General features: G+C 40.6%; 1 protein-coding gene across 1 annotated transcript in view; it reads left to right on the top strand.

The window, feature by feature from the left end:
* Nucleotides 1-10,105: 10,105 nt before the first annotated feature.
* The window catches only part of mpped1 (metallophosphoesterase domain containing 1), a 96,753-nt gene continuing 82,861 nt past the window's right edge, over nt 10,106-23,997 (top strand). The window contains exons 1-3 of the mRNA XM_063501195.1: nt 10,106-10,187; nt 15,458-15,824; nt 21,818-21,999. Coding sequence (XP_063357265.1) covers nt 15,646-15,824; nt 21,818-21,999 — 361 coding nt within the window. The 5' untranslated portion in view covers nt 10,106-10,187; nt 15,458-15,645. The remainder of the gene's footprint in view (nt 10,188-15,457; nt 15,825-21,817; nt 22,000-23,997) is intronic.

The raw sequence follows: 23,997 nt of genomic DNA, 5'->3' as shown, positions 1-23,997 counted from the left end.
AGCCCGCTGCTTACCAGCCCCCTAAGCACTGACAGCAGCCCACTGGTTCAGTTTTACTACTGACAGTAGATTGCCCAATTAAATCTCTTAACACAACCAGCCTCTCCCTAACCTTACATGTGTGCTTGTGCACCTTGTGTAACACAGTTTAGTGTTGAAGTGGCTCATACAGATAGACAAGGAAAAAAAGGTGCATCTGCTACGAGAGAAAACAAAACCAGAAATATATGGAGCAAAAGGTGGAATGAACATGGTTAGGAAATAGATGGAGATGTAATGGGGAAGGCTTTAGGACACAAGGGATCAAAGGGAGGAAGTAGCAGCAAGTGCTCTTCTTCTCTCTTTGTGCTGTTGAGAAGATTTAGTTGCCATTCACACACATTGTGATTGTTTTGCCCTACAGCAGAGATTCAAGGTACAGATTAAAAAGTCAGCTCTTTTTAATTAAGTTTGTTGAAATGTGTCTGATGTTTATTGTACATTGCTTTTTAGTAGTGATTAAGAGGACACTAATTAAGATGTGTAGTAAACATAGCAGTCAGTTGGAGGTATGGTAATTCAACACATTCAACAAATAAAAATGTGTTAATTATGCACTGACATGTAATTTATATTGTATTGTCTCCTGCAGAGCAGGCTGCACATGAGATTGTGTTACTGTTTTTCCTTTTCTCCTTTTGTTGCTCTTCCTCACTACTTTATTTTAGAGTAAGAGTTGCATTTTAAAACAGATTCTTTTGCATTTGGGTTTGCTTTTTATGTTAACTGGCTCAGGTGCAGTATTAGTTGGGCAATGTGCAATCCCCGAGCTGGGGCTCACAAATTATAGAAATTAGGCCTTGCATAGGTGCTTTTGGTAAACTGATTTGCTGTGTCTAAGATAACTTGACATATATATATATATATATATATATATATATATATATATATATATATATATATATATATATATATATATATATATATGGCAGTGCAAATGAACCAGCTGCAAGTTGGCGAGAGACACCCAGAATGGCTAACCGAAGGCCGTACAGTCCTTCCTGATCCTCAAGGACCCCCAGAAGGGACCGGTCCTGTCCAACTACCAGCCAATAACCTGCCTCAGCACCACGTGGAAGCTCCTGTCAGGCATCATAGCGGCTAAGATGAACAGGCACATGGCTCAATACAAAAGCAGGGCACAGAAAGGGATGGACAAGAATACCAGAGGCGCAAAACATCAGCTACTGGTAGACCGAGCAGTCAGCCGAGACTGCAAGACCAGGCTGACCAACCTGTGCACTGCCTGGATTGATTACAAGAAGACCTATGACTCAATGCCCCACACCTGGATCCTGGAATGCCTGATCAACAGGACCCTAAGAGCCTTCATCAGGAACTCAGTGGGGATGTGGCGTACAACACTAGAGGCCAACTTCAAGCCCATAGCACAAGTCACCATCAAGTGCGGGATCTACCAAGGAGATGCTCTGTCCCCACTGCTGTTCTGCATAGGCCTGAACCATCTCAGTGAGATCACTGACAAGACTGGCTACGGATACAGATTATGGAATGGAGCCATCATCAGTCACCTCCTGTACATCAGGTACCCTGATGGGATGAAAAAAAACTGGCCAAAGGAGGAGATAGAAGCCACTGACATCAAGACAAAAGAGCTCCTGACCATACATGCAGGGTTTCACCCCAAGTACAGCACCCTGAGCATGTATGCTAAGCGGAAGGAAGGAGGCCGGGGACTGGTTAGTGTAAGTACCACAGTCCAGGATGAGGCAACGAACGTTCATGAATACATCAGGAAGATGGCCCCACCGACCAAGTGCTTAGTGAATACCTCAGGCAGCAGAATGAGGAGGAAGAGGAGGAATAGGAGGCACCATCATGGAAGCACAGGCCCCTGCACGGTATGTACCACCAGCAGATAGCGGAGGTGGTTGATATCCAGAAATCCTACCAGTGGCTGAAAGACAGCATGGAGGCACTAATCATGGCAGCACAGGAACAAGTCCTGAGCATAACATCCATAGAGGCTGGGGTCTGTCACACCAGGCAATACCCCAGGCAAATTAATCCGCCATCACGGTCAACGTGATTACAATTTTTAACGCAATTAACGCACCTGGAGTGCAGAATGACTCAAAATCCCTGCAATGTTTCTATAAACACATTTCGGGCAGTTTGTCCAAGTAGAGTTACCTGCGCACATGCGCACGGTGCAGCTGGTCTGTAGTGACGGGCAGCTGAACCAATCAACTCAATATGGAAGATGATAAACGCACATCGGCCCTCTCCATGGGAAATTTGAGCATTAAAAAAATAACAAGATGGAACAGTCGACCCACATAAAGTATTTTGCACGTTGTGCAAGAAGGAATTTTCTTTTCACCGAAGCACTTCCAGCTTAAAGTATCACACTGACTCGAAGCATACGTTAGTCGGGGATGCTGCTAGCACTTTGGCTAACGCCTCACCCAGCTTGGACAAACCACTCACGGAGCATCGGGGACTCAGTAAGTCGACCTCGGACATATCGACTGACGCCAAGTGGATTGCAACAAACTGCAGACCTGTTAATATCACTGAGAACCTTTACAGAGCTTTGGTTCCTCGTTCAAGGACTTGAAGCCTCCCCAAGACTGACAGAGAGAGAGGATACATGTTTACAGAGTTTTTTGTTAACATGAATGTTCAAGATGTTCAATAAACATGTTAAGTGCGGATATTTTCCCTTTTTTCTCGAGTCTGTTTGCTCATGCAAAATGAAACGTGATTAATATAGAATAAAAATAAATGATATTTAATCATTAATCAAAATTAATCCACAGTAACCCTGTGATCAATCTGCATAAACATTTTAATAGTTTGACAGCACTAATATATATATTATATATTAGTCTATACTTCCCTATTAGTGTATAGATGTTTTTTTAAGTTGTATTTCACAGGAGAGCCTGTGCTAAAGGAAAACTGTTCAAATTCTCTTTGAATTTAAGCATTTAACATTCTTTGTGTTTATTCTGCATTTACTTCATTATATTGCATAAATGTCAGTTACAAGTTTAAATATAAAGTTGGAAAAAAGTAATTACAGCCAGGCTATTGATCAAGTAATTGCGATTAATCGCGATTAATTACAGAAAATTGTGAGATCAGTTAATCAGATAATCTTTTTCAATCTATTGACATCACTAATATATATGTGCGTGTGTGTGTGTGTGTGTGTGTGTGTGTGTGTGTGTGTGTGTGTGTGGGAGGACTAACAAGAAAAAGAATAACAGTAAAAATACACTTAAACAGTCACATCATGACAGTTCATACAGTCGTGTGAAAGACGTGTTTACCCCCTTCCTGATTTCCTATTTAGTATTTTAGTAATAAACACCTACATTTAGAAATTGTTGCATTTACTTGTGTCATCTTTGTCTAATATTTAAATTTACTTGATGATCTGAAACAATCAAGTGGGACACACACAAAATAGGAAATGAAGAAGATAGCAAACACTTTTTCATGCCACTGTATGTCTAATCTTTAGCATCTCTAATTTTCCTTTTTTTGTATTCTTTATTATTGTTATCATTTTTATTTGATTAATAACGCACAGTGAAAGCCATGGGGTGTAAGAAAACAGTAACGTTATTAAATACTAGATAAATAAAACTGCCCATATAGTCTGTGCGTTATTAGTATTATTATAGTAGTATTTCCACCAGCTGTTGCAAAAATAACTTTTACCACAGTCACTTTAGGTGACCTTGACTCATTATGTGAATTCTAAGTGTAATTGTGAGAGGTCATTTCTCATATTAGTACATTATTACTACAGAACAATGCAATCCCCTATTAGCCCCAATGACATTCTAACTGAATATAACCAATAAACTGGCTGAAACCCCAGAAAGTAAATGGTGAAAATCACACAAGAATTCCTTGTCTTAGATTCACTTTCCTGTTATGTGGCAAAGGAAAGCATTGAGTATGATTATGCAGGGACTGTTGTAATGCTGGATAGCTTTATATCTTACCAGGCCTGTTTCAGAAACCTGAGATGTATTTGCATTAATAATATTCCATTTTTAGTTTTATTTATTGAGGTCTTAAAAAGGTCTTAAATAGTAGTGATTATTTCTTAAATCATGCAGGAGCCATACTGTACACTTAAAGAGAGCCAGTTTCAGTGAGAAGCTGTGCAGAGCTCAAGAAACATCAAGGAACCTGTAAAATTTAAAAAACACATGAATAAATATTTGGAAAATAACAATTTTCTTTTATTCAACTTTTTGAAGAATATGCACTGTGCAAAGTGCAAAATCACACTAGGTTGTATTTTCTTTCCAAGTACAATAATGCAGCTGTAATATACTTCAAATGCATATATGCCTCAAATGCCTTTTAGTTTTCAAATACTAGAAGAGTCTTTCTTGCTGGGTGGGGTTAGGGGTGGCAGGGACAGAGTGGAGCTTGTGGCCCTCTGTAGTTGTCTTTCTATAATACTTTACTGTAGATATATAAATATGAACGTGCAGTGACCTTGGATAAATTCTACACATTTCAAGTCACAAAAAGAGACATATTTATCCCCACTTTCCTCAGTTTTTGTTTTTTGTGCAGCACTGGAATAGAAATATCCAACATTACTATTAGTTTGAAATGGAAGCAACAGCCTCCACAGAGCGAGATAATGCATCATAGCAAGCATACTTTCATTCATTTTTCATTTTGTGTTATTGTGTCAAATACGATTGCTTTGACATCATAGTTACATTCTCTACTCTTTCAGTCGTATGACCTCCTCGTGATAAATCAATGGTGATGGTTTTTTTCCTTCAGTTTCTTCCATTTTAAGAACAATCATTGTAATTATATCAAATCTATTATATGTGATATAAATGTTAATATATTGCTAATTTTAGTGGCCTGTACCTGACTGGCAGCGGCAGTCTACTTTAATGTTTGAGTTCACTGCCTGTTTATAATATTACTGTAACTGCTGAGCTTCTCTGCTGTTAGTAATTAATCATATTTGACAGGCCGATCTGATATTTCCTACGTGATCTTTCCAGGACGTCCAATCAGCTGCCAGCATCTGCAGGCAAATGCGACTGTGCCAGATGCTAAGATTACTCTCCCTTCGCTGTCTTGTCTCCCTTCCTCAGTCATTTGCTCTTCTGAAAGTTCACTGGCTATGAAGTGATAAAGACAGAACATGGACCGATAGGCTTAGGAAAATGTGATCACTTGGTCAAATTACACATTTATTGGGTGCATATCAGGTATGTTATAAATCTGCAAAAATGCAACTTTATTCTATTTATTTTCCCATTATGTGCATAATATAGTGTACACTGCATAAACCAGATACTGAACTTTTAATATATATGCAGCCAACATTGTAAGAATTTGAACCATATTTTTATTTCTTCAGGCTTTCTACTTCAGCAAAATCAGCCAGAAATTAAGTGTCTCATCTCCAATTTGGTGATTTTACCGCAGTATTGAAAGAACTGAGTGTAAAGTATGTCTGTGGTTCTCAGTCATCCAGGTCATCGTAGTCTTAACAGAAGAAACGCGTCTGGACATCTTCAGGTTTCTTGAAGACGTTTCACCTCTCATCTGAGAAGCTTCTTTAGTTCAAGTGTGTGAACAGTACTGAAGTCTGTTACTACTTAGAAAACAACACATTTTGCTTTTTGTAATTTTGCTGCATACCACCAAAGATTTGTGTTCAACACTCTCGAGGAGGAAGCTGTGTCATCGTCAAAGGATACACTCAAGAGATGAAGAGGGATCACAACAAGATACAAAAACCCAAAACAGAGGTTATTCTGAGTAACTGTAACTTTGTTGGTCAGGTGTGAGAGGGTGGAGCGCTACTGGTGTTTGTTATTCAACTGATGTTTTTTGTACTTGCTTTGTCTCTGAGTGAAGTGTCCACCAGATGGTGCACTCACTTCAGCCTGTTACTCTGGAAGCTTCCACTGTGGGCACATATTTGAGTTCTGGATTGTGCTCTGTTTGTTCAGCTCATTACTGGCCTAAATCCCAGTCCAATTACCTGAGGATAAACAGGAGCAGAGGTGGTGATGTGCTGTAATGCTGTGATTTGACTGATTATCCCTTACACGGCCAATAAATGATGAAGTTCTCCTTTCAGCAGAAATGTTGAAGATTTTGCAAGCCTTTGCTTGCTTTGCTTTATACATTAATAACATACATTGTAATGAACAAGGAAGCAGGTCACAGGTTGAAGGGAGTGAAACACTTTACCTACAGAAATCTGCTACAAAGATGCATTTTATTGCTGCAAGGCACGCTGTCATAGTCATGGGCCAAAGGGATCAGGGCCACCACACTGCTGTTAAGAGTGTCAGCTCCTTTTGCATGAATTATCTTCTGATTTTAACATTTATTGTACAGCATTTCTTTAATTTGTTTTCTAACAAACTACCACAGCACAGGGCAGAGTGTGTAACTGTCACTGCTTGAAGTTCTTCAAACACATTTGTCTGTAGATTCCTTTAAAGGCGTCTTCCAAGCATGGTTGAAAAATAATTTGTGTCTGATACCGAATCCTCCTTCCTCATTAAAAACTATGGACATACAAATATTGCTCATTTATTCTGCATCACTGGAAGTCTGTTTTAGGTGTCTACAGTGCTCTGGTTGTAGTTACCTTTTGGATCAGGGCTCAAAAATCTATTCAATTCTATTCAGTTTATTTATATAGCTCCAAATCACAACAACAGTCACCTATAGACACTTAATAATGTAAGGTAAAGATCCTAAAAGAATACAGAGAAAACCCCAACAATCATATGACCCCCTATGATCAAGCACTTTGGCGACAGTGGGAAGGAAAAACTCCCTTTTAACAGGAAGAAACCTCCAGCAGAACCAGGCTCAATGATGTGCAGCCATTTGCCGTGACTGGCTGGGGGTGAGTGGAGAGACATAAGACAAAAGACACGCTGTGGAAGAGAGCCAGAGAATAATAATAACTCATAATTAAATGCAGAGTGGTGTATAAACACATGGTGAATGAAAAGGGGTGAGAAGGGGCGGGATTCTACGGTGACAATCTGAGCATCGCATGTGCTGAAAGCCACACATGGAGAAAAGGACACTCACTAAAAACATCTGTGGTTTTGAAGAAAATACATCTTGTGTTTGTTGAATAGCTGCAAACAGTGGCAGCGATATAGTTACCCCTAATCCTGCTCGTGGGTACAATATGTACATTTATTTTATTATCAGATCATGCAGACATCGTTTATATCTTTAATCAGTGGATAAATGACTCGGTGCAGCTCTCATTAAAGCATTATAAATTGCAATATTATGTTGGAATTTCAACATTTGTAATATTTTGATATGACAGTTTTGTGCAGCCCCAAACCATGACAGAACCTCCATTGTGTTTTCAAATATCAAATTTGGATTAACACTCTGTGGCAGCTGTTGCCACTGATTTTCAGTCCAGGTCTTGTGTAACTTGGCACACATCAGCCGTGCCGCCGTCTTTCAGTTCCTTCAGAATAGCTTCTTGATAGCCACCCGTCACCTGAGCGCATTTCTGATGAGGCTGCATCAACCGAAGGGTCAGGTGCATCTCTCAGGTCCTCTTTCGGATATTCGTCAGCTGTAGATAGCCTTTTAGGCGTGCATCTTCTTGTTTTACCTTCCACTTGTTCCATTTCCTCAATTGTTTAAGGACATACTGCATCCCATGTCAAGATATGCATGTTAAGATATGTATGTATCAAAAACTGGAGAAAGTGAGATTGTGGCATTTTTTCCTTTTGTTTCTCTATTGCCTGGGATCTTTTTATCTGTATTTAATAAGAACAAACTTAATAAGATGATAAATATATCCAGTGAGATTGCAGGTCACCGACGACACGGTACAACGATGCGATGTATCACAGCCTCTCTTTTGTAAATTTGAATGGATGCAGTCTGGACAGAGGTACAGGATAACACCAGGTGAACTCTTTGTGGCCACAGCTTTTAAACTTTCTGATATTTCTTGTATTGCTTTCATGCTGTTGAAATGTGTTGTTGCTGTTATTATGAAGGACTTTGTTGTTTATGCGTGTTATGTGTAATTGTGATCCCTTCTTTGCTGTAGTTGTATTTATCTGGCAATTGCCACCAAAACAAATAGAATTTCTGAAAGAACAATAATAAATGGAGCATAAATTCTATCACTGGATTATTAGTATTCATCGATAGAGGTGGAGCTCATTTTTATCACCCAGTTTTTTCATCCAGTAATAATCATTAGTGCCAGTTGTACTCAACTGGCACTAATGACTATTTTTCATTTGGTTTGTAAATAATAAGAGAAATAGTGAGAAATGTTTCCACATTAAATTATCTATCAGTTAGCATTATGGTCAATTGATCACTTAATTGATATTTCAGCTATGTTTGTATAATCTATTTTTTTATGTATAAAAATCCCAGTTTATAAAGTAGCCGGTAACTAAACAGCTTCAGACAGTGAAGTGAAAAGTATCTCCCCTTCTGAAATGTGGAGTAGAAGCAGAAAATTGTATGAAATGACCTAAAGGTGCTAAAGTGCAAGTAGCATAAATCTGTGCTTTATTGCAGTACTTTAGTATGTTTACTTACAATCCCCGACTTCTATAAAGTAGTTCAAACTGCCAGTATGCGCTGGCACACAGTGTTCAATACTGTGTTTTTCCTTCTTTAAAGCAAACCACAGCATTTGATAGAAATTGAAATCCTGCCAACGGACATGTTCAGACTGAGGTTGTGTATCCACTTGTGGTTTCACACAGATCATTTTACTGTCGCGCTTGTTTCACAAATGTTGGCTTGTATAATAAACAAGAATCCAAACCCAAAAACTTGACAATTAACTTTGTTCTGTTTGACATTTTTTACAGTATTGATCCATGATTTCTATTTTCTTAACTGCTTATTCAAGTTAGGGTCAAATGGGGGTAAAGCCTTTCACAGCTTTCATTGGGTGAGGGGAGGGTTCACCCTAGACAGGCTGCTAATCCATCAGAGGGCTAACACTGCTTAGAATCGCACAGACAGAACATACAGCCAGGGTTAAAGCTCACAACCTTCTAGTTGTAAGGCAGCAGAGCTAACCACTGCACCTCCAGGTTAATGAGATATGTAAATAGATAAGAAATTAACTTGACAATAACCATTATGACTCGACTATCACGTCTAACGTTTGATAACAAATGAGCCTATCAAGCCAAATTTATTGTTGCTGAATAATTATTAGAAATGTAAACTGACAAAAAATAAATGAACTAATCCGGATTACAGCTTTATTTTATATTTACTGTAAATGTCACAGAGCTGCAGCAGGTTTCTGAAATTAAAAAGAGCGACTGAATCCGTGCTGCTTATATTGCTGTAAATATACAAGTGTGACTGTTTGTGATCTTCTTTCGTGGTTTTCTCATAGAAATGTTTCATATCTGACGTGTTCATTGTCCATCTAAACATTAATCCTGAGGTCGTTTTTTCCCAGCGCAAAACGGGAGCTTGAAGCAGCTCTGTGAGATACAGACAACATCATGAGCGTCGCGTGTGACTGATCCAAAACTCCAGGAGCACTGCCAAATGAACCTGCAGAGAGAACAGTGCTTTCTGATCTTTTTACAGCCGCAGGGAAAAATAAGAAAAGAAATGTCCATTTGCTGTTTCAGCACATGAACTGATTTAGTGAATAAAACAGCTTTGAAATAGTCATGTTGAACAGAAACATTCACCGTCAAACGGTGGATGGACACGGCCCGTGTGGTCCCAGTGTAGACAAGCGGTCATATTATTGTATTATTGTAGGGTCTTTGCTTTACAATATAAAGGAAACTGTTGTTGTGGTTTGGTCCTGTATAAGTAAAACTGCACCGAACTGCTTCCTCGGGTTTTCTGACCGGGAATGAGCCCAGTGGTGCCGCACGCAGCTGCTCTCGGTCCTCCCTCCCTCCTTCCTCTGCTCCTCCTCACCGGTGAAACACAGTGGGCCGGACTGAGAGGACGAGAGAGAGAGGCAGAGAGAGAGAGAGGCTCTCCCTACGACGCTGTGCCGGTGCACCACGGGGTACGCATTCAAACTGACCAGCGCGTCTCTGTGGCAGCGCAGACACTCCTCTCTCCACACCATCCAACACTGAGCAGCCTCACTGCGACTGAAGCTGGTAGGTAGACTCCTCTTTATTTTACAGCTCTGTTTACAATGCATGAGACAGCGGAGCAGAGATTTGCCCCGAACCCGCATACCGCGGCATATTCTCGGGTTAATCTCAGCCCTGATGCCAACCTTTCCTCTCACCTGGCTTCGCTGTTCGCTGTTCGCTTTTTTTCCCTCCATATATATATATATATATGTAAAGGCGTTCATTTACGTCCCCAGATGTCGCGTTTTCCAGCGGAGCTCACCGGAACGCTTTTATGGTCGTTCATACTTCACCACAGCACCGCATCCAAAGGGCAGTTCAGACTGAAAAGAAGGCTGATAGCGGAGCTTCCAGGCTCCACGTGTGAGAGGGAGACAGCTGGTGCAGCCTGTGGACCAAACGGCTGAAAAGTTTCATTAGAAGTCAGTTACTCGGTGTGAGTGCACGGGCACCTTTGCAAAACGCGCACGAGGGCGACAATCACAGACGCACTTTGAACTTTTCACCTGATTTCTAATTAAAGTTTGTGCCTGCAAAACGCTTTGCTGAGACAAAGTGAGCAGGAGCGAATTAAAGGTGAAAAACGCCACATTAAAAGAGAAGTTAATCGGCACAGAAATCTTTGTGGATGTTATTCTCTTTTATTTTTCAGCCTTGGATAGGAAATTTCTTTCAGCCGTCACCAAATTTCACAGAGCCGTGACTCCAAATCAGACCAACACTATCTCCAGGCTACGCGTAAAACAGATAACTGTAATTCAGCGACACACTCAGATGCACTTTAATTTTCTCTGTGTGTCCATACGTAGCAGGAAACGGGCGAATAAGCAGAGAGGCTCGGCACACGGTCTAATGTGACGGTCGCTGTTAAATATGACAATGTCCCCATGAGGAGAGCGCATCAATCAGACGTTTCTGCATTTATCAGCCGCTCCACTTACACTACTGAACACTGATGGATCCGTGTGAGCGCTGCAGGGCTTCTCTTCTTCTCTTCTCTTCTCTTCTCTTCTCTTCTCTTCTCTTCTCTTCTCTTCTCCAATTACCAAATAGGCTAGGGGCCCATGCAGTGGAGAGAATAAAAGCATTGTAATTCTGTTATAAATTCAAACAATGACAAACAAATTGAGCCAGAAAAATAGTAAATAGCACTTGTATCTATTTTCACAGTCAACTCATCAATTTTTTGCATCTTAATTATTCCTATAAACTGTGATCTTCACTGCACGACAGTATTAGTCTTGTCACCAGAAGTCTTGACCCTCATTTTTAATCAGACGACGTTGTCATAACTCAGATGATCTAAAGGCACTTTTGCAGAGAACACAAAAATCATGAGCTAATGAGTTTTGGCTGGAGGAAATGTTTTTTTCTGTCTGGACAGAGTCTGTGAGTGAAAACTTGTGAACGTGTAAAACAGATTGTGTGGGCTCGAGTGTGCACAAGTCCTTCTTCTTTCTTGACCCCCCATCTTACAAAATACAGGAGTTCCTTTGTTAGGCTGTGTGACCAGTTTCTTCTCTGCAGTGTGTGCTAAAAACAGCATTACACTCACATGAAGTTCAGTACACTTTAAAGCACAGACACATTTTGGGGTAATGCTCCTGGGGTAAAGTACGCATAAGCAAATCAATTTAAACGTAGAATTTTTTAATGAATTCATGAAATTCATTTACAGCTTTTATTTTGGAATGTTTTAAACAAGATTTTGAATTTGACATTACAGAGAGAGGTGGCGGATATGATCTCTGTGAAATTTACAGGAGCTGGTCTGTTTAAATTCAGCACAATGAAGCAAAGGAGAACATAAATGTACACAATTAGAAATCATGAAAAAACGGCACCCATTATTTCTTAAAGTGACTGATAGTTTTCTGTACACCCGTAAAAACAGGGACACAAGTTCAGGCTAAAAACAGAACAATATTGCAACAGTGGAGTGAAGACTGCTTTTGTTGCTTTCCTGCTTTCTTAGATATGCTTGTATGTTGATGTTAGCATGTTTCCATCAGATCAGACATCCACCTTTTTCACACATAAGTTAAATGTTGCTGGGAGCTGGTAAAATGCAGCAGAAGAAAAGAGGATTTTCCGGTGGCAGAAAGAAAACACTCACTTTAAAATAACAAAGGACGAGGCTCTATGAGAAACATTTTCAGAGACAAACAGGCTGTCCACACAGAAGTTGTCTCCAACATGTTGTCAGTCTCGCGGATGTCTGATGGAACAGATGTACATTAATTTTAATCAATACGGCTGTCTGCACTGGCATGTAAATGTTTAAGCCTGCGCTCAGATTGAATTTAGCGCTGTGTGAACAAACTCAGCCATTTTATTCATTTAATGAAACCAAAAGTCCTGTTTAGAAAAAACTAAACAAAAAACTTTGAGGTTTTCATGCAGCAGAGCATGTCATCTAGGAAGGCCCACCGAATGCAAATAGGGGCATGTAAGCTCACCTTCCTGGTAAATTACTTTGTAATTGGAAAACTGTCTGAGTAAAAGACAACGTTGTCTTTCCTTATGATAGCTTTCCAGAGCTGTACAGTCCCGTCTCTGTCATAGCATCGCTCAATTACTTGTCACACTGATACCAGCAGGCGCGCACCATTTCAGCGCCTCACACTCTTTTAATTTCAGTGTGAATGCCCATAACTACTGTGATTGTGCATTCAACGGAGCACGTACGAAACCACTGTGGGCCAACATTAACAGTGTAGGTACAGATGCTTCTTCTAACACACTTTCATATTTAAATGAAAAGCAAAATGAATTTGTTAAGCTAATGTGTCAGATATAGTTTTGTTTCAGCATTCAGAAACCACCCTAAATTTCAGAGATTACTGACCTGCTGATAGCACCAACATCAAATAATAGCAGCTAAGGTTGATCCATTATTTTGATAATATTGAGATAGTGGTGGCATTTATTAACATAATATGATTCAGTGACACTGGTAATAATATGTTAAAGTAATAAATGAATAGCTGGTTAAAAGCAGCCAATCCCAACACATCCTCGTGTCTGAACAGTGCAATAGGTCGACTGTGAATAACTTTCAAATAACATATGCAAAAACAGAAAACATCGGGTAAATTAGGTCAGGAGATTGAAGGTGATTTTTTCTGACAGGTAGCACACTACAGACAGGTTTCAGTACTGGAAGTAGTCCCTCGGCTTAGTTGAGGTGCAACCTGTGTAGAAAATGCAGAGAAAGCAGACATGACACCTGCTTACTTGTAATATTCTTACATGGACTCACTTGGAAGTCATGCACACTTTGTATTAAAGAGCTGTAACCTGTTAATCTGCTCAAGCTGGAGAATTATGTTGCTGTTCAGTTCAGGGCTCAGCGCAACATTTAAGTGTGTGGAATCAATATGCTGTATTTGACTGCAGATTAGCTGGTGTAGCGCCCCCATCAGACAGGTCGTAAGAGATTTAAGAGGAGGTGACGTGGTATAAGAGCATCATAGTTGACCTTTGGCAGAGAAATCCAATCCAGGCCTGTATCCTGTGACTTTCCCGTTATAACATTCAGCCTCTGTTTGGTTAGATTATTTGATTTGGTTCACAAATAAATCACAACTTGTGTTAATATTTACTCTCCACCATGTAGTGGTTAACAGTGAAATAAATCCTGATCCGTTTAATAAGTTGCCGTCTTTCTGGAAAGATTTAGGAAATGCAGTTATTTTCACAACTGCAAGAGTTCACCTAGATTACCACGGGTTGCTTAAATCCCTTAATCAATCGATCATATTATTTATTTATTATTTCTTAGCAATGGATTAAACCCTTTTCTTTAGAGTCAAAAACGAGTAAAATAAGGGCGGAGGGCGAGCACAGGCTGATGTTAACTGTATATTCAGTCGTCGACTACACGATTTCGACAGCTGCATCTGAGCCCAGTGTGTTACACTCTCAGCATCTGCTAATACATTCCTGTCTGACACTAGCAGTGTGAGGGATTGTCACTGTCACATTTATAACAACAGAAGCACATTAAAATATGCATGCACAGGCCTTCATACACATCAACCTGCGAATGCGCACATGTGCTGCACACACTCCTGAAACACATCCACCGACCACCATGCTGGGATTTGCCCGTGACAAACAACCGGGGTGTGAAGTGTGTATCTGTCACGTCAGCGAATGAGGAATCGAGATGGCACGCCGACATCGTGCGGCAGTCCAGACGGACTCTGCCAAAGCAGCCTGTCCCCAAATTATCACCTCCGTCTTCCAGCATCTCCGTCATCTCAGCACCTCTCAGCGGCTCTGCGCTCTCCCAGCAGTCGTCAGAGCCTCTGAAAAATGAGCTGCAGAGTTAAATCTGAGCTTTAATGGGCGACACACACAGGGAGGTCTCACACGTCAGGGATGGGCAGTGAAAGGAAATGATCAGTTCACTTCATTGTTGAAAAGAAAAACTCGAATGAAAAGAACAATGTAGCACAAGAAAAACCTAAAGAGCATTTTTAATTTAATTTAAAACATACATTTGTGCCCAAACACACGTTTGTCATTTAGCTTCTCACTGAACTGGGTAATTCAGTTCGTTCTTTATAACCTAAGCTAACAGATATACTTAAACCTTTACGTGTAGACACTGTTGTGATCTTTGTGCGTGCCTCATGTCTTTCAGAATTATGCTTTTTATCATCCATGGTTATAGTGTAACTGTGATTTAGTCTACTTTAAGGTAACTGCAATCTTACTTTAATAGTTATTATTTTTACCCTATTAAAAAATAAAATAAATCATATTCATAAGACACAGTATAGGTCTGGGTTGTATTTAGTGACAGTGTTATTCCTGCCAGGAGGTGCAGTTGGTATCCAGTATTGTGTATAACACAGCAGTCGCTCTGAGCCATTTAAGTTCAGTGTAGCCGTGCAGCCCGGCCAGCTGAGCTCAGGTACTGTTCACTGTGCCCATTAAATGGTCCGCTGTGATTTAAACCTAGTCTAAATCAGTATGTCCAACTCCTGTTCCACCACCTGCTTTAGTCATGGAGAGTTTTTTGGGACCCCACAGACACAAAGAGGTAGTGTCACTGCTAATTGTGCCATTATTCCATAGTATCCTTGGGTAGCAAACACTTGTTTGTTGCTGTGCTAATGTTCCACGGCACATTTTGTTTAAATATTTAATAACTGCAATGATTCTTTTCTCAGTTATTTAAATAAGGGTTCAGAGTGTAAAATGATTTTCATGACATTGCTGGACTCCTACAAATACGTCATACGCCAAATTGCAGCTCTGCTCTTTTGCATTCTTTGCAGGTGCAGAAGAAGAACGTGATGCTGTCTCCTCAGGTCACTGGGACTGTGTGTGCACCAAGGGTTTGAACTCGTCAGGACATTTCCCAGCAGCCTCTCATAAGGCGGGGACAATCCACCCACTGTCCTAAAGCAAAAACAACCAGCAGCTACAACTTTGCACTCCTCCATCTGCTTTGGTCCCTAGCACCATGGCCTTCACCCTGTCAGAGATCATGGCAGCAAGGCGGCAGCAGTCGCAGGCTCAGTCACATTCACAGCGAGGCAACAGGACTGCTGTGGAGGTGGATGAGTACAGCACCAACCCCACTCAGGCTTTCACCTTCTACAATATCAACCAGGGACGCTTCCAGCCGCCTCACGTTCACATGTGAGTAGATGGAAATGTAGCTGCTGGCTAATCATGGAGCATCCTGCTGTCATTGAGAGTTGGAGCTCATAAACATTTGTTGATATCTTTGTTTGTTTATCTTTTAAATTGCACTAACACACTGTATAACAGAAATGTAGAGATAATGATTTATAGTCCTGAGTGTTGCAGCTACTTCTTGATCAACAGCAGTTGCCACATTCGCCACATAAAGTATATGTCTGGACAGAGCTCTGTTTGTTAGGTTTTCAGGAGACTAATAATAGTATTAATTAAAGCTGCAAGCAGCGTTATGAGGGCCCTCGCACCCCCGGCACGTCGAGCCACGCCCAACACCTACAACCAGCACATCCGATCTGATGTCACATTGATGGAATTCATGCATTTAACCACCAGCTCAAATTTAATCTCATTCAATCATGATTATAGTCGTCCCACTAGGTAGCGCTCTAACCATTAATGACAAATGGCATAACAAACATTTCCGAGCTTGAGTCTTATCATAACTGCGACCTTTGGGAGAGATTGGACATTGTGTTTTTGAGTGACAGCAGATTACTGCTTTGTGGCAAGTGATTGAAACTCCACGTGCCGCCATGACCACCCCGTTTCCCTGAACATAAAATGCTTCACAATTTAACATCACAAAGATCTTTACATTCCACACACTGGGGATCGCGGCAATATGATAAAATCCCTTGGAGGAGTTCGTCAAAGTATGAGGCCTGAAAAGAGGGGAAAATGTCGCCAAAATTACACATTAATTTTAAAATGGCTGACTTCCTGTAGGATTAGGGATATTGCTTCAAGAGACTTTTTTGTACATCTTGATATCTCCTATAAGCTCACCAGGTTTCAGACTCATACATAAAACACAGAGCAGGGGCTGATGTTTTGAAATTTTGTAGGAGGCGCTATGGAGCCATTTTGCACTATTCACGGAAGGTGATCACATAACAAGAAAGCCTTCATCACATTAGAGGTGTACGCCAAGTTTCACGACATTTTAAACTTTCCAAGCCCCTCAAAAGAAACTTCATTGTTCATGGTGTACCACGTTGCCACCAGGGTGCGCCGTTCAGTTTAAAGTCACAATTTTCTCACTGAAGCATCATGAGGGACTGATGGTGACATTCACCGCTTTTGAGGTGGCCACGACGGACCTGTGAAAATCAGTACAACAAAATGTAAGACATGACATTTCCTCTTCCCACTAGGTGGCGCTCTATGTGTTCCTGACAATGGGCACATCAATCTGTTCAGGACGGGTCTGACATTATCCCTGTAAAGTCTGGTACTGATCAGACTGGATTTGATTGAGTTATACTAATTTGTTTTTTCATGGCGAGACGTCAAAGTTCGCCATGCTGCAGGGGTCACACCCTCTGACGAAAACTCACAGTTTTCACTGTAACCCAAGACCAACTCCTTAGGGCTTTCCTGGAGAAATTTGAGGCTGCAGATGTCACCCATCACAATACTGTACCCCAAAGTGTAAAACATGACATTTCCTGTTCCCACTAGGTGGCGCTGTCTCTAATGTCAAATATGGCAGTTGAAATATATTCAGGGGTGGAGCCTTATCATATCTGTGCGCTTTGGTCCAGGTCAGACCATGTATGACAGAATGAGAGACAATAAGATTTTCATGGCGAGCCATCGAAATTCGCCGTGGCACCACGGCTTCACCGTATCGCGAAAACTCAAAAGCTCCGCAATTTAACATGGCCCAGGTGTGTAGTTGAAACTGACCAAATATGAAGCTTATACGACCAAATCCCAAGGAGGAGTTCGAAAAAGTTCAAGGCATGGAAATGGCAAAATTAGAGCCAAAATGTCACCTTCACTTCCAAATGGCGGACTTCCTGTTGGGTTTGCGTCAATGGGCCCACTGACTTTTTTGTTCGTCTTGGCATGGTACACATGTGTGCCAGATTTCATACATGTAGCTCAAACGATGTGTTCGTAGGGCTGCATTTAACAGGGCATAGGTGGCGCTCTAGAGCCATTTCCCAGTGCTCATATGTGAAACCATTAAAATACAAAATTTTTCACCAGACCTGACATGTGTGCAAAATTTCATGAGTTTTGGAGCATGTTAAAGCCCTCAAAAAGGCAATTCATTTCGGTAAAAAATAATAATAATAATAATAATAATAATAATAATAAACGGAGCAGATACAATAGGGCCTTCGCACTCTCGGTGCTCGGGCCCTAATAATAATAATGATAATGTATAATTAATAGTTTCACCTTTAATACTTCTGAAATGATTAATGTCAAATAAATACAAACTGTTTGCCGTTGCTCAGATACCTGACACTGATTTTTAATCTACATCTTTAAACTGTTTTTGACCGTTTGCATCTCGTGTGCTCCTGAAACGATGCATGTAAATTAATAACATTCCTTTCTTTGCATTTATGAAGCTTCTTCATCTGTTGCCATGGCTACAGCTATTTGTTGTAATGCCAACTTGAGACTTCTACATCAGCAGAGTGATTTATTTTGCTTTTTCCCCTCGAAAAACTGAAAATAAATTGCACAATACATTTTTAAGGAATAAATTGCAAAAAATTATCTTTGAATTTTCTTGCAATTGTTTTATAGTTCAGGCTCTAAATTAACATGCAAGAAATAGTTACTGGAATTTTACATAATGTAATAATTTTATTTATTTAAAATGTAAAATAAAATTCAATATTTAAAGTTTAAATAAATTATTTACATTACGCAATATTTTGCAAAAAATAAAAGCCTTCAAAGTGTTCACTTTATATGTAATGTGAATCTGTGCAGACGCAGACGTAAACTGCAACATGACTGGAAGTCAGTCATTCCTGCCACAAAGGGTCTTTGTAGTTTATGCTAAGCTAGTACTGATCAACCAGCAACCTGCGAGGCTGCGAATGGAAACCAGTGCAGAAATGCCAAAAACAGTGCAGGTGTTGCAGTTCCTCTAATGGCCACTTGTGGCTTGCTCAAAGTTATTATTGTTATTATCTGACACATGATATCACCCACTGTGTCGCTACAGCCCATCCAAGGAGATTTAGTTAGTGAAATCTGAGGATTTTATCAGTCTGTAGCTTAGCATTGATCAGCATGCTTTTGTGACTGTGCATAGTAAGTGTAGCTTGCAAGGCTGAGATTGTTGCACTCAACCACGTAGTCAGTATATTGTCACTTCTGGCTCCAAAAAATCCACATGGCAGCAGCCACGGAGCCAGAAGAGTCATGTCATCTGCGAGACGAAATCCCATTGACCTGTACTGGGAGGCTTTCATAACATAGTTCCAGATTGTCTCTTTGTAGATTGTAGGCTAGTTTTCTACTTTGAACCATCCAAAAAAGATGATATGCATTTATAACTTAATGAAAAACAAACCATGCATATGTGAACTTATGCTACAATAAGCTCACTTTTTATCCTTCTCTCTAAAATGTAATGCAATTTGGAGTGAAAATATTTCACTCTGTCAGTACTGCTGATTATTTATATGAATAACATTAATTATGAACTTCAACTAAAAATGTTCAAAATATAAACACATAAACAGTTCAATTAATATGCTCAATGTGTTAGTCTCATATTTTGTCTTCAGACACAGGTGATCCAGTAAAACATAAAAATATGAATGTTTTAATATGGCTGAATTGGATTTCCGCTACACTTCAATATTTGGCCAGCGGTGCCATTTAATTATAGTATTAAATTACATCATTAAAGCTGTTCAATAAATGAGTAGACTCTGTAACATGTTCTACCTTGTGAATCACGGTCAGGTTAGAAGTAATCTCCTAAAGCTAAGAAACCGTGCACCGAACACTTCTTTCATAACAAGAGCATCAAACTGCAGGATGTTGCAGACAGCTGCGTAACTGCAATTCCAACCAAGTAAATAAGAAGCTTCAGATCTCACCTTTGTAAGGAATTGTCAGTGATCAGTTTTTGAACATATGTAGGATGTTTCTGTGGGGCTCTTGTGAAATCTGAAGCTCTGAATTACTTTTTCTCCCCTTGTTTATATTTAACGGTAGTTTCCATTCAGGTGTGATTGCTGTTTCCACTGTTTCAAGATGCAGCACTAAGAAACTGATGGGGAAGAATTTTTGTATTTTAAATATCCCCGACCAGAATTAAAATAACTTAGCAGAGACATGTAGAACAGAGGTGGGAAATACCCCTCATCCTCACCAATAAATGGCACTCTTGAGTATGTAGCTTAGAAATGTCAAGATATGGTTTCTTGTTTTTTAACATTGGCGCTTCAAAAGACAATAGCAGTTACTTTTTGATCACACAGATCAAATATTATATAGTAATGTCAAAAGCTGACATTATTAAATGGCAAATCAAGGCTACAAATGATTTGAAACGCCACATCTAAAACTCTACTATATTACTTATAGAAGCAACTAAAGGGGGTGGGGTGGTTAGATCAAACCAAAATCTTCCTCTTTTGCATCAACTCGGTCCACCTTGCTTGGAGGAAGAGAAGTGAGCATGACCCAAACACCTTCTCTGCAGTCAAACATGGGGGTAGACATATGTATTAGGGTACAGGACGACTTCACTGCATTTGGGGGCCGAGAACCTTCCCTCAGCCACAACACTGAAGGTGGGTCGTGGATGGCTCTTAAGGTTTACTGGTCTAGCCGGTCTCCAGACTTCAGTCCGACAGAAAATCTGTGGAAGGAGCTGCGTCTTTGAGTTGTAAAGCGACATCTAAGAAACCTAAAGGGCTTGGAAAGTTTGGAGTCCCTCCTGAAATGTATACAAATCTAGTGATTTCTCCATCAAGTACCAAATCATATTTTCCTTGGGGATCAAATACTTATTTCATGCAGTGACATGCTCATTCAAGTTTTATGTAATGTGTGTGTTTTGTCTCTCTCTCTTCCTCCCATAAACCTTTGACAGCCTCTCTTGTAGTTTTAATGACGGGTCTTTCAGTATATATATCAATAAAGCTGCGGCCTGCCGACCTGGGTGTTTCTGCGTAGCTGCACAGGCAAAAATCACCCTCACTAACTTCTGATGCATATCCAGACATTTTTCTATAATCAGGGCTACAATACGACAGAAACTGCTCAGTTCAAGGGTTCCTCCTCCCAGCATGTTGTCAAACCAGCACATTAACACTCTAATAACCCCCTTTAGCTACCTTAGATCAGGCTATTTATAGCATGACTATAACTGACCTCAATTTTGCGTGTCCAGTTTCTAGCTAAGCTGTGGCAGCTTGTGCAATTAAGTCATTCAGTCTATTTTTGAGCTTTAGTTCAACTTTAGGCTATTATATAAAATCACAGAATCTTTCGAACAGTCATGTGAAGAAGAGATCCTGTGGAGCTCAGTCACTTTACATCCTCTTACATTTGAGTCCCATCAGTTGTGCTATATTTTTTATGAACCCTCTTTTGTATTTTATTACTTTGTGACTCATTTCTTGCTGGTTGTCTTATGTGCATGTGTATCTGCTTCCCTCTTCGCCTCATCTTTTTCTGTCTCTAGTGGTATGGGTGGAGGAGGAGGAAGTAGGGCTGGGTGTTAAGGTACCTGGAGGAAAGCTCACTTAAGTGGGCCACGGTTATTCACCAGCTCTCCTTCTCCCCCCCAGAGACCCCATGGATCTGCACACTCACTGGAAATCCCACAGGACTCTGCTCTTTTCTATATTTGTGCTTTATTCTTTTTCTATCTCTGCACATTTCTTTTTCTGTTTCTGTGGGTACCGAGCTTTTATTGTGGCCTCTCCCTCCTCCTTTGTGCTGTCTCTTGTTTCCCCATCTGCCTCAGTCTGTGGGGATGATTTTCTGTTGGATACTAATTCAAACTTTTTTCATTGTCAGCCTCTTACCACAGAGACTTTACATATAGCATTGTTGTCCCGTCTGCTGTATTGTTTAAGTACACCAAAAGCTGCAGTGACCCCGTTTCACATCCTCACTCCCTGCTTTCTTGTCCTTTGTTCCTTTTCTTGTCTCAGGGTTGACCCAATGCCTCACGACACTCCAAAGCCACCGGGCTACACACGCTTTGTGTGCATCTCGGACACACACTCCCGTACTGATGCCATCCAGATGCCATACGGGGATGTGTTCATCCATGCTGGAGACTTCACCGAACTGGGACTGCCCTCCGAGGTCAAGAAGTTCAACGACTGGCTAGGTTAGCACTTCTATGTGTTTAGCTGTCTTCTGTGACCGGGCCCCCTTGTGATAATATCCTAATCAAGAAGAACTAAAAAGTTCTCAGAGAGTAGTTTAATGCTGATGCATAAAACTCTCTTTTTGAAAACAGCTTCCACTTGTTTTTGGAGCATTAACTCAAAATCAGAAACTTCCCTAATATTGCTGACCATTTTACCCGCATACATTTTTAAAGCAGTTTGCATCCTTTCTGCATAGATTTGAGTTTCTTTTTGTTGAATTAAAAGATTAGTGATTTGAGTCACCTTATAAAAAACCTCTGAAACAACACGATGTATTTGGCAGACCGGGTTTGTGGCTGTTAAATCTCAGAGTTTCTCGGACATGTCACAAGAAAACAGGAAGCCAAAGACAAAAACTTTGGTAAAAGTATAAAGTTAAGTGAGTGTTCAATGCGCTGAACATGTGTCTTTGAGCCAATTTTAGACTGTACTGAAAAAACCCCATTAAACTAAAAACGTATGCTGTGCTTTGGGAAACTGATCGCTGTAATATAAAAGAATCCCACATGTGATTTGTGGCAAACATGCAAAACCCACAATATAGTGCGATGTGGCACAAAGTGAGTCTGGTTTGTGTTACACTCCTCTCATTTCTTACAGAGGTTGCACAGACAGTTGAACGTTCCCTTCGATCACGACAAACCCACTGAGCCAAACCAGGCTGCTTCTTTCACAGTTTCTCAAACAGCACAGAAAACAGGAACCTGAATCAACTTTTAATATTTCACATTTTACTCAAAATGTTATTACACAGCAACAACCTGATACAACTTAATAACTGATACTGTTTAACTTAACGAATCTCAATGGGTCAGTAATACATCCCCTCGTACTGCACACCAGCTTTTCACACATGGGGTTCACATAGATTCAGCACCGATTTTCTTTGTGCTACCATCCCTTTCCTTTCACTCTTCTTGCTATCCTTCTGTCACAAATCACTCTTGACACTCCTCTCCACCCACTCCACTGCACCCTCTTCTTCACTTGTGCATTGCCTGTTGCTTTGGGCTGTTGACCCCAGGTATTTAAACTCATCTACCTTCACTACCTCTACTCCATGCAGCATCGCCTGTCCTCCTCAGTCTTACTTTCCTTCCTCTTCTCTCAGAGCATACCTCCACCTCTTCCAACTCTCCTCCACTTTCTCCCTACTCTCACAATGTCGACTCAAAACATCCACGGTAACTCCAGCCTGGTCTCATCTGTCAGCAAATAAGAAGGGACTCCGATTCCTGATGTAATGCCTGCAGAACCTTCTCTGACACTCCTGACAGTCTGTGTTCTGTAGATCCACATGGACAAACTCAAACTCCTTTTCTATGCTTCTCAAGGCAAACATTGCATGTGTAGTGCTCATACTCAGCATGAAACCGTACTGCTGCTCCCTGATTGTCAGCTCTGTCCTTAACCTACATTCTACAACTCTTTACCATAACTTCTATGGCTCATCGGTCTTATCGCTCTATATTTACTACAGCGCTGCACTTTTTTAAAAAATTGGTACCAATACTCTTGTTCACCATTCCTAAGGCTTCCCTACTCTCTTCAAGATCTTTCAAGATTGTTTTATCTCTTCTTTACTGCCTTCTCTCCTAGACGTTACCAGGTGACTTGTCAGGTCTGCCTATACTGCTTTTTTCTGCTGATCCCTCTTCGTTTGGATACTTCTCGGTACTTCCTAATTCCACAACCAAATCTCAGTGTTTGTAGCTCAGGACTTAGAGCAAGTCCTCTATTAATTGGAAGGTTAGTGGGTCAGTCCCCGGATGCTCCACTTGACTGCATGCTAAAGTATCCTCGGGATATACTGAACTGCTCTCTGGTGTGTTCAGAGCCTGAATGTTAGAGACAATGCACTTAGGTATAGAAAAGAAGTGCTTGTATGAATGGGTGTGAATGAGGCATGTTGCATAAAGTGCTTTGAGTGCTGCGGTGAAGTATAAGAACAAGCC

This window comes from Pelmatolapia mariae, linkage group LG17 (genome assembly GCF_036321145.2).
Source record: "Pelmatolapia mariae isolate MD_Pm_ZW linkage group LG17, Pm_UMD_F_2, whole genome shotgun sequence".
In the NCBI taxonomy this organism is placed as follows: domain Eukaryota; kingdom Metazoa; phylum Chordata; class Actinopteri; order Cichliformes; family Cichlidae; genus Pelmatolapia; species Pelmatolapia mariae.
The sequence above is the reverse complement of the archived record's forward strand: the minus strand, read 5'-3'. Positions and strand labels throughout refer to the sequence as shown.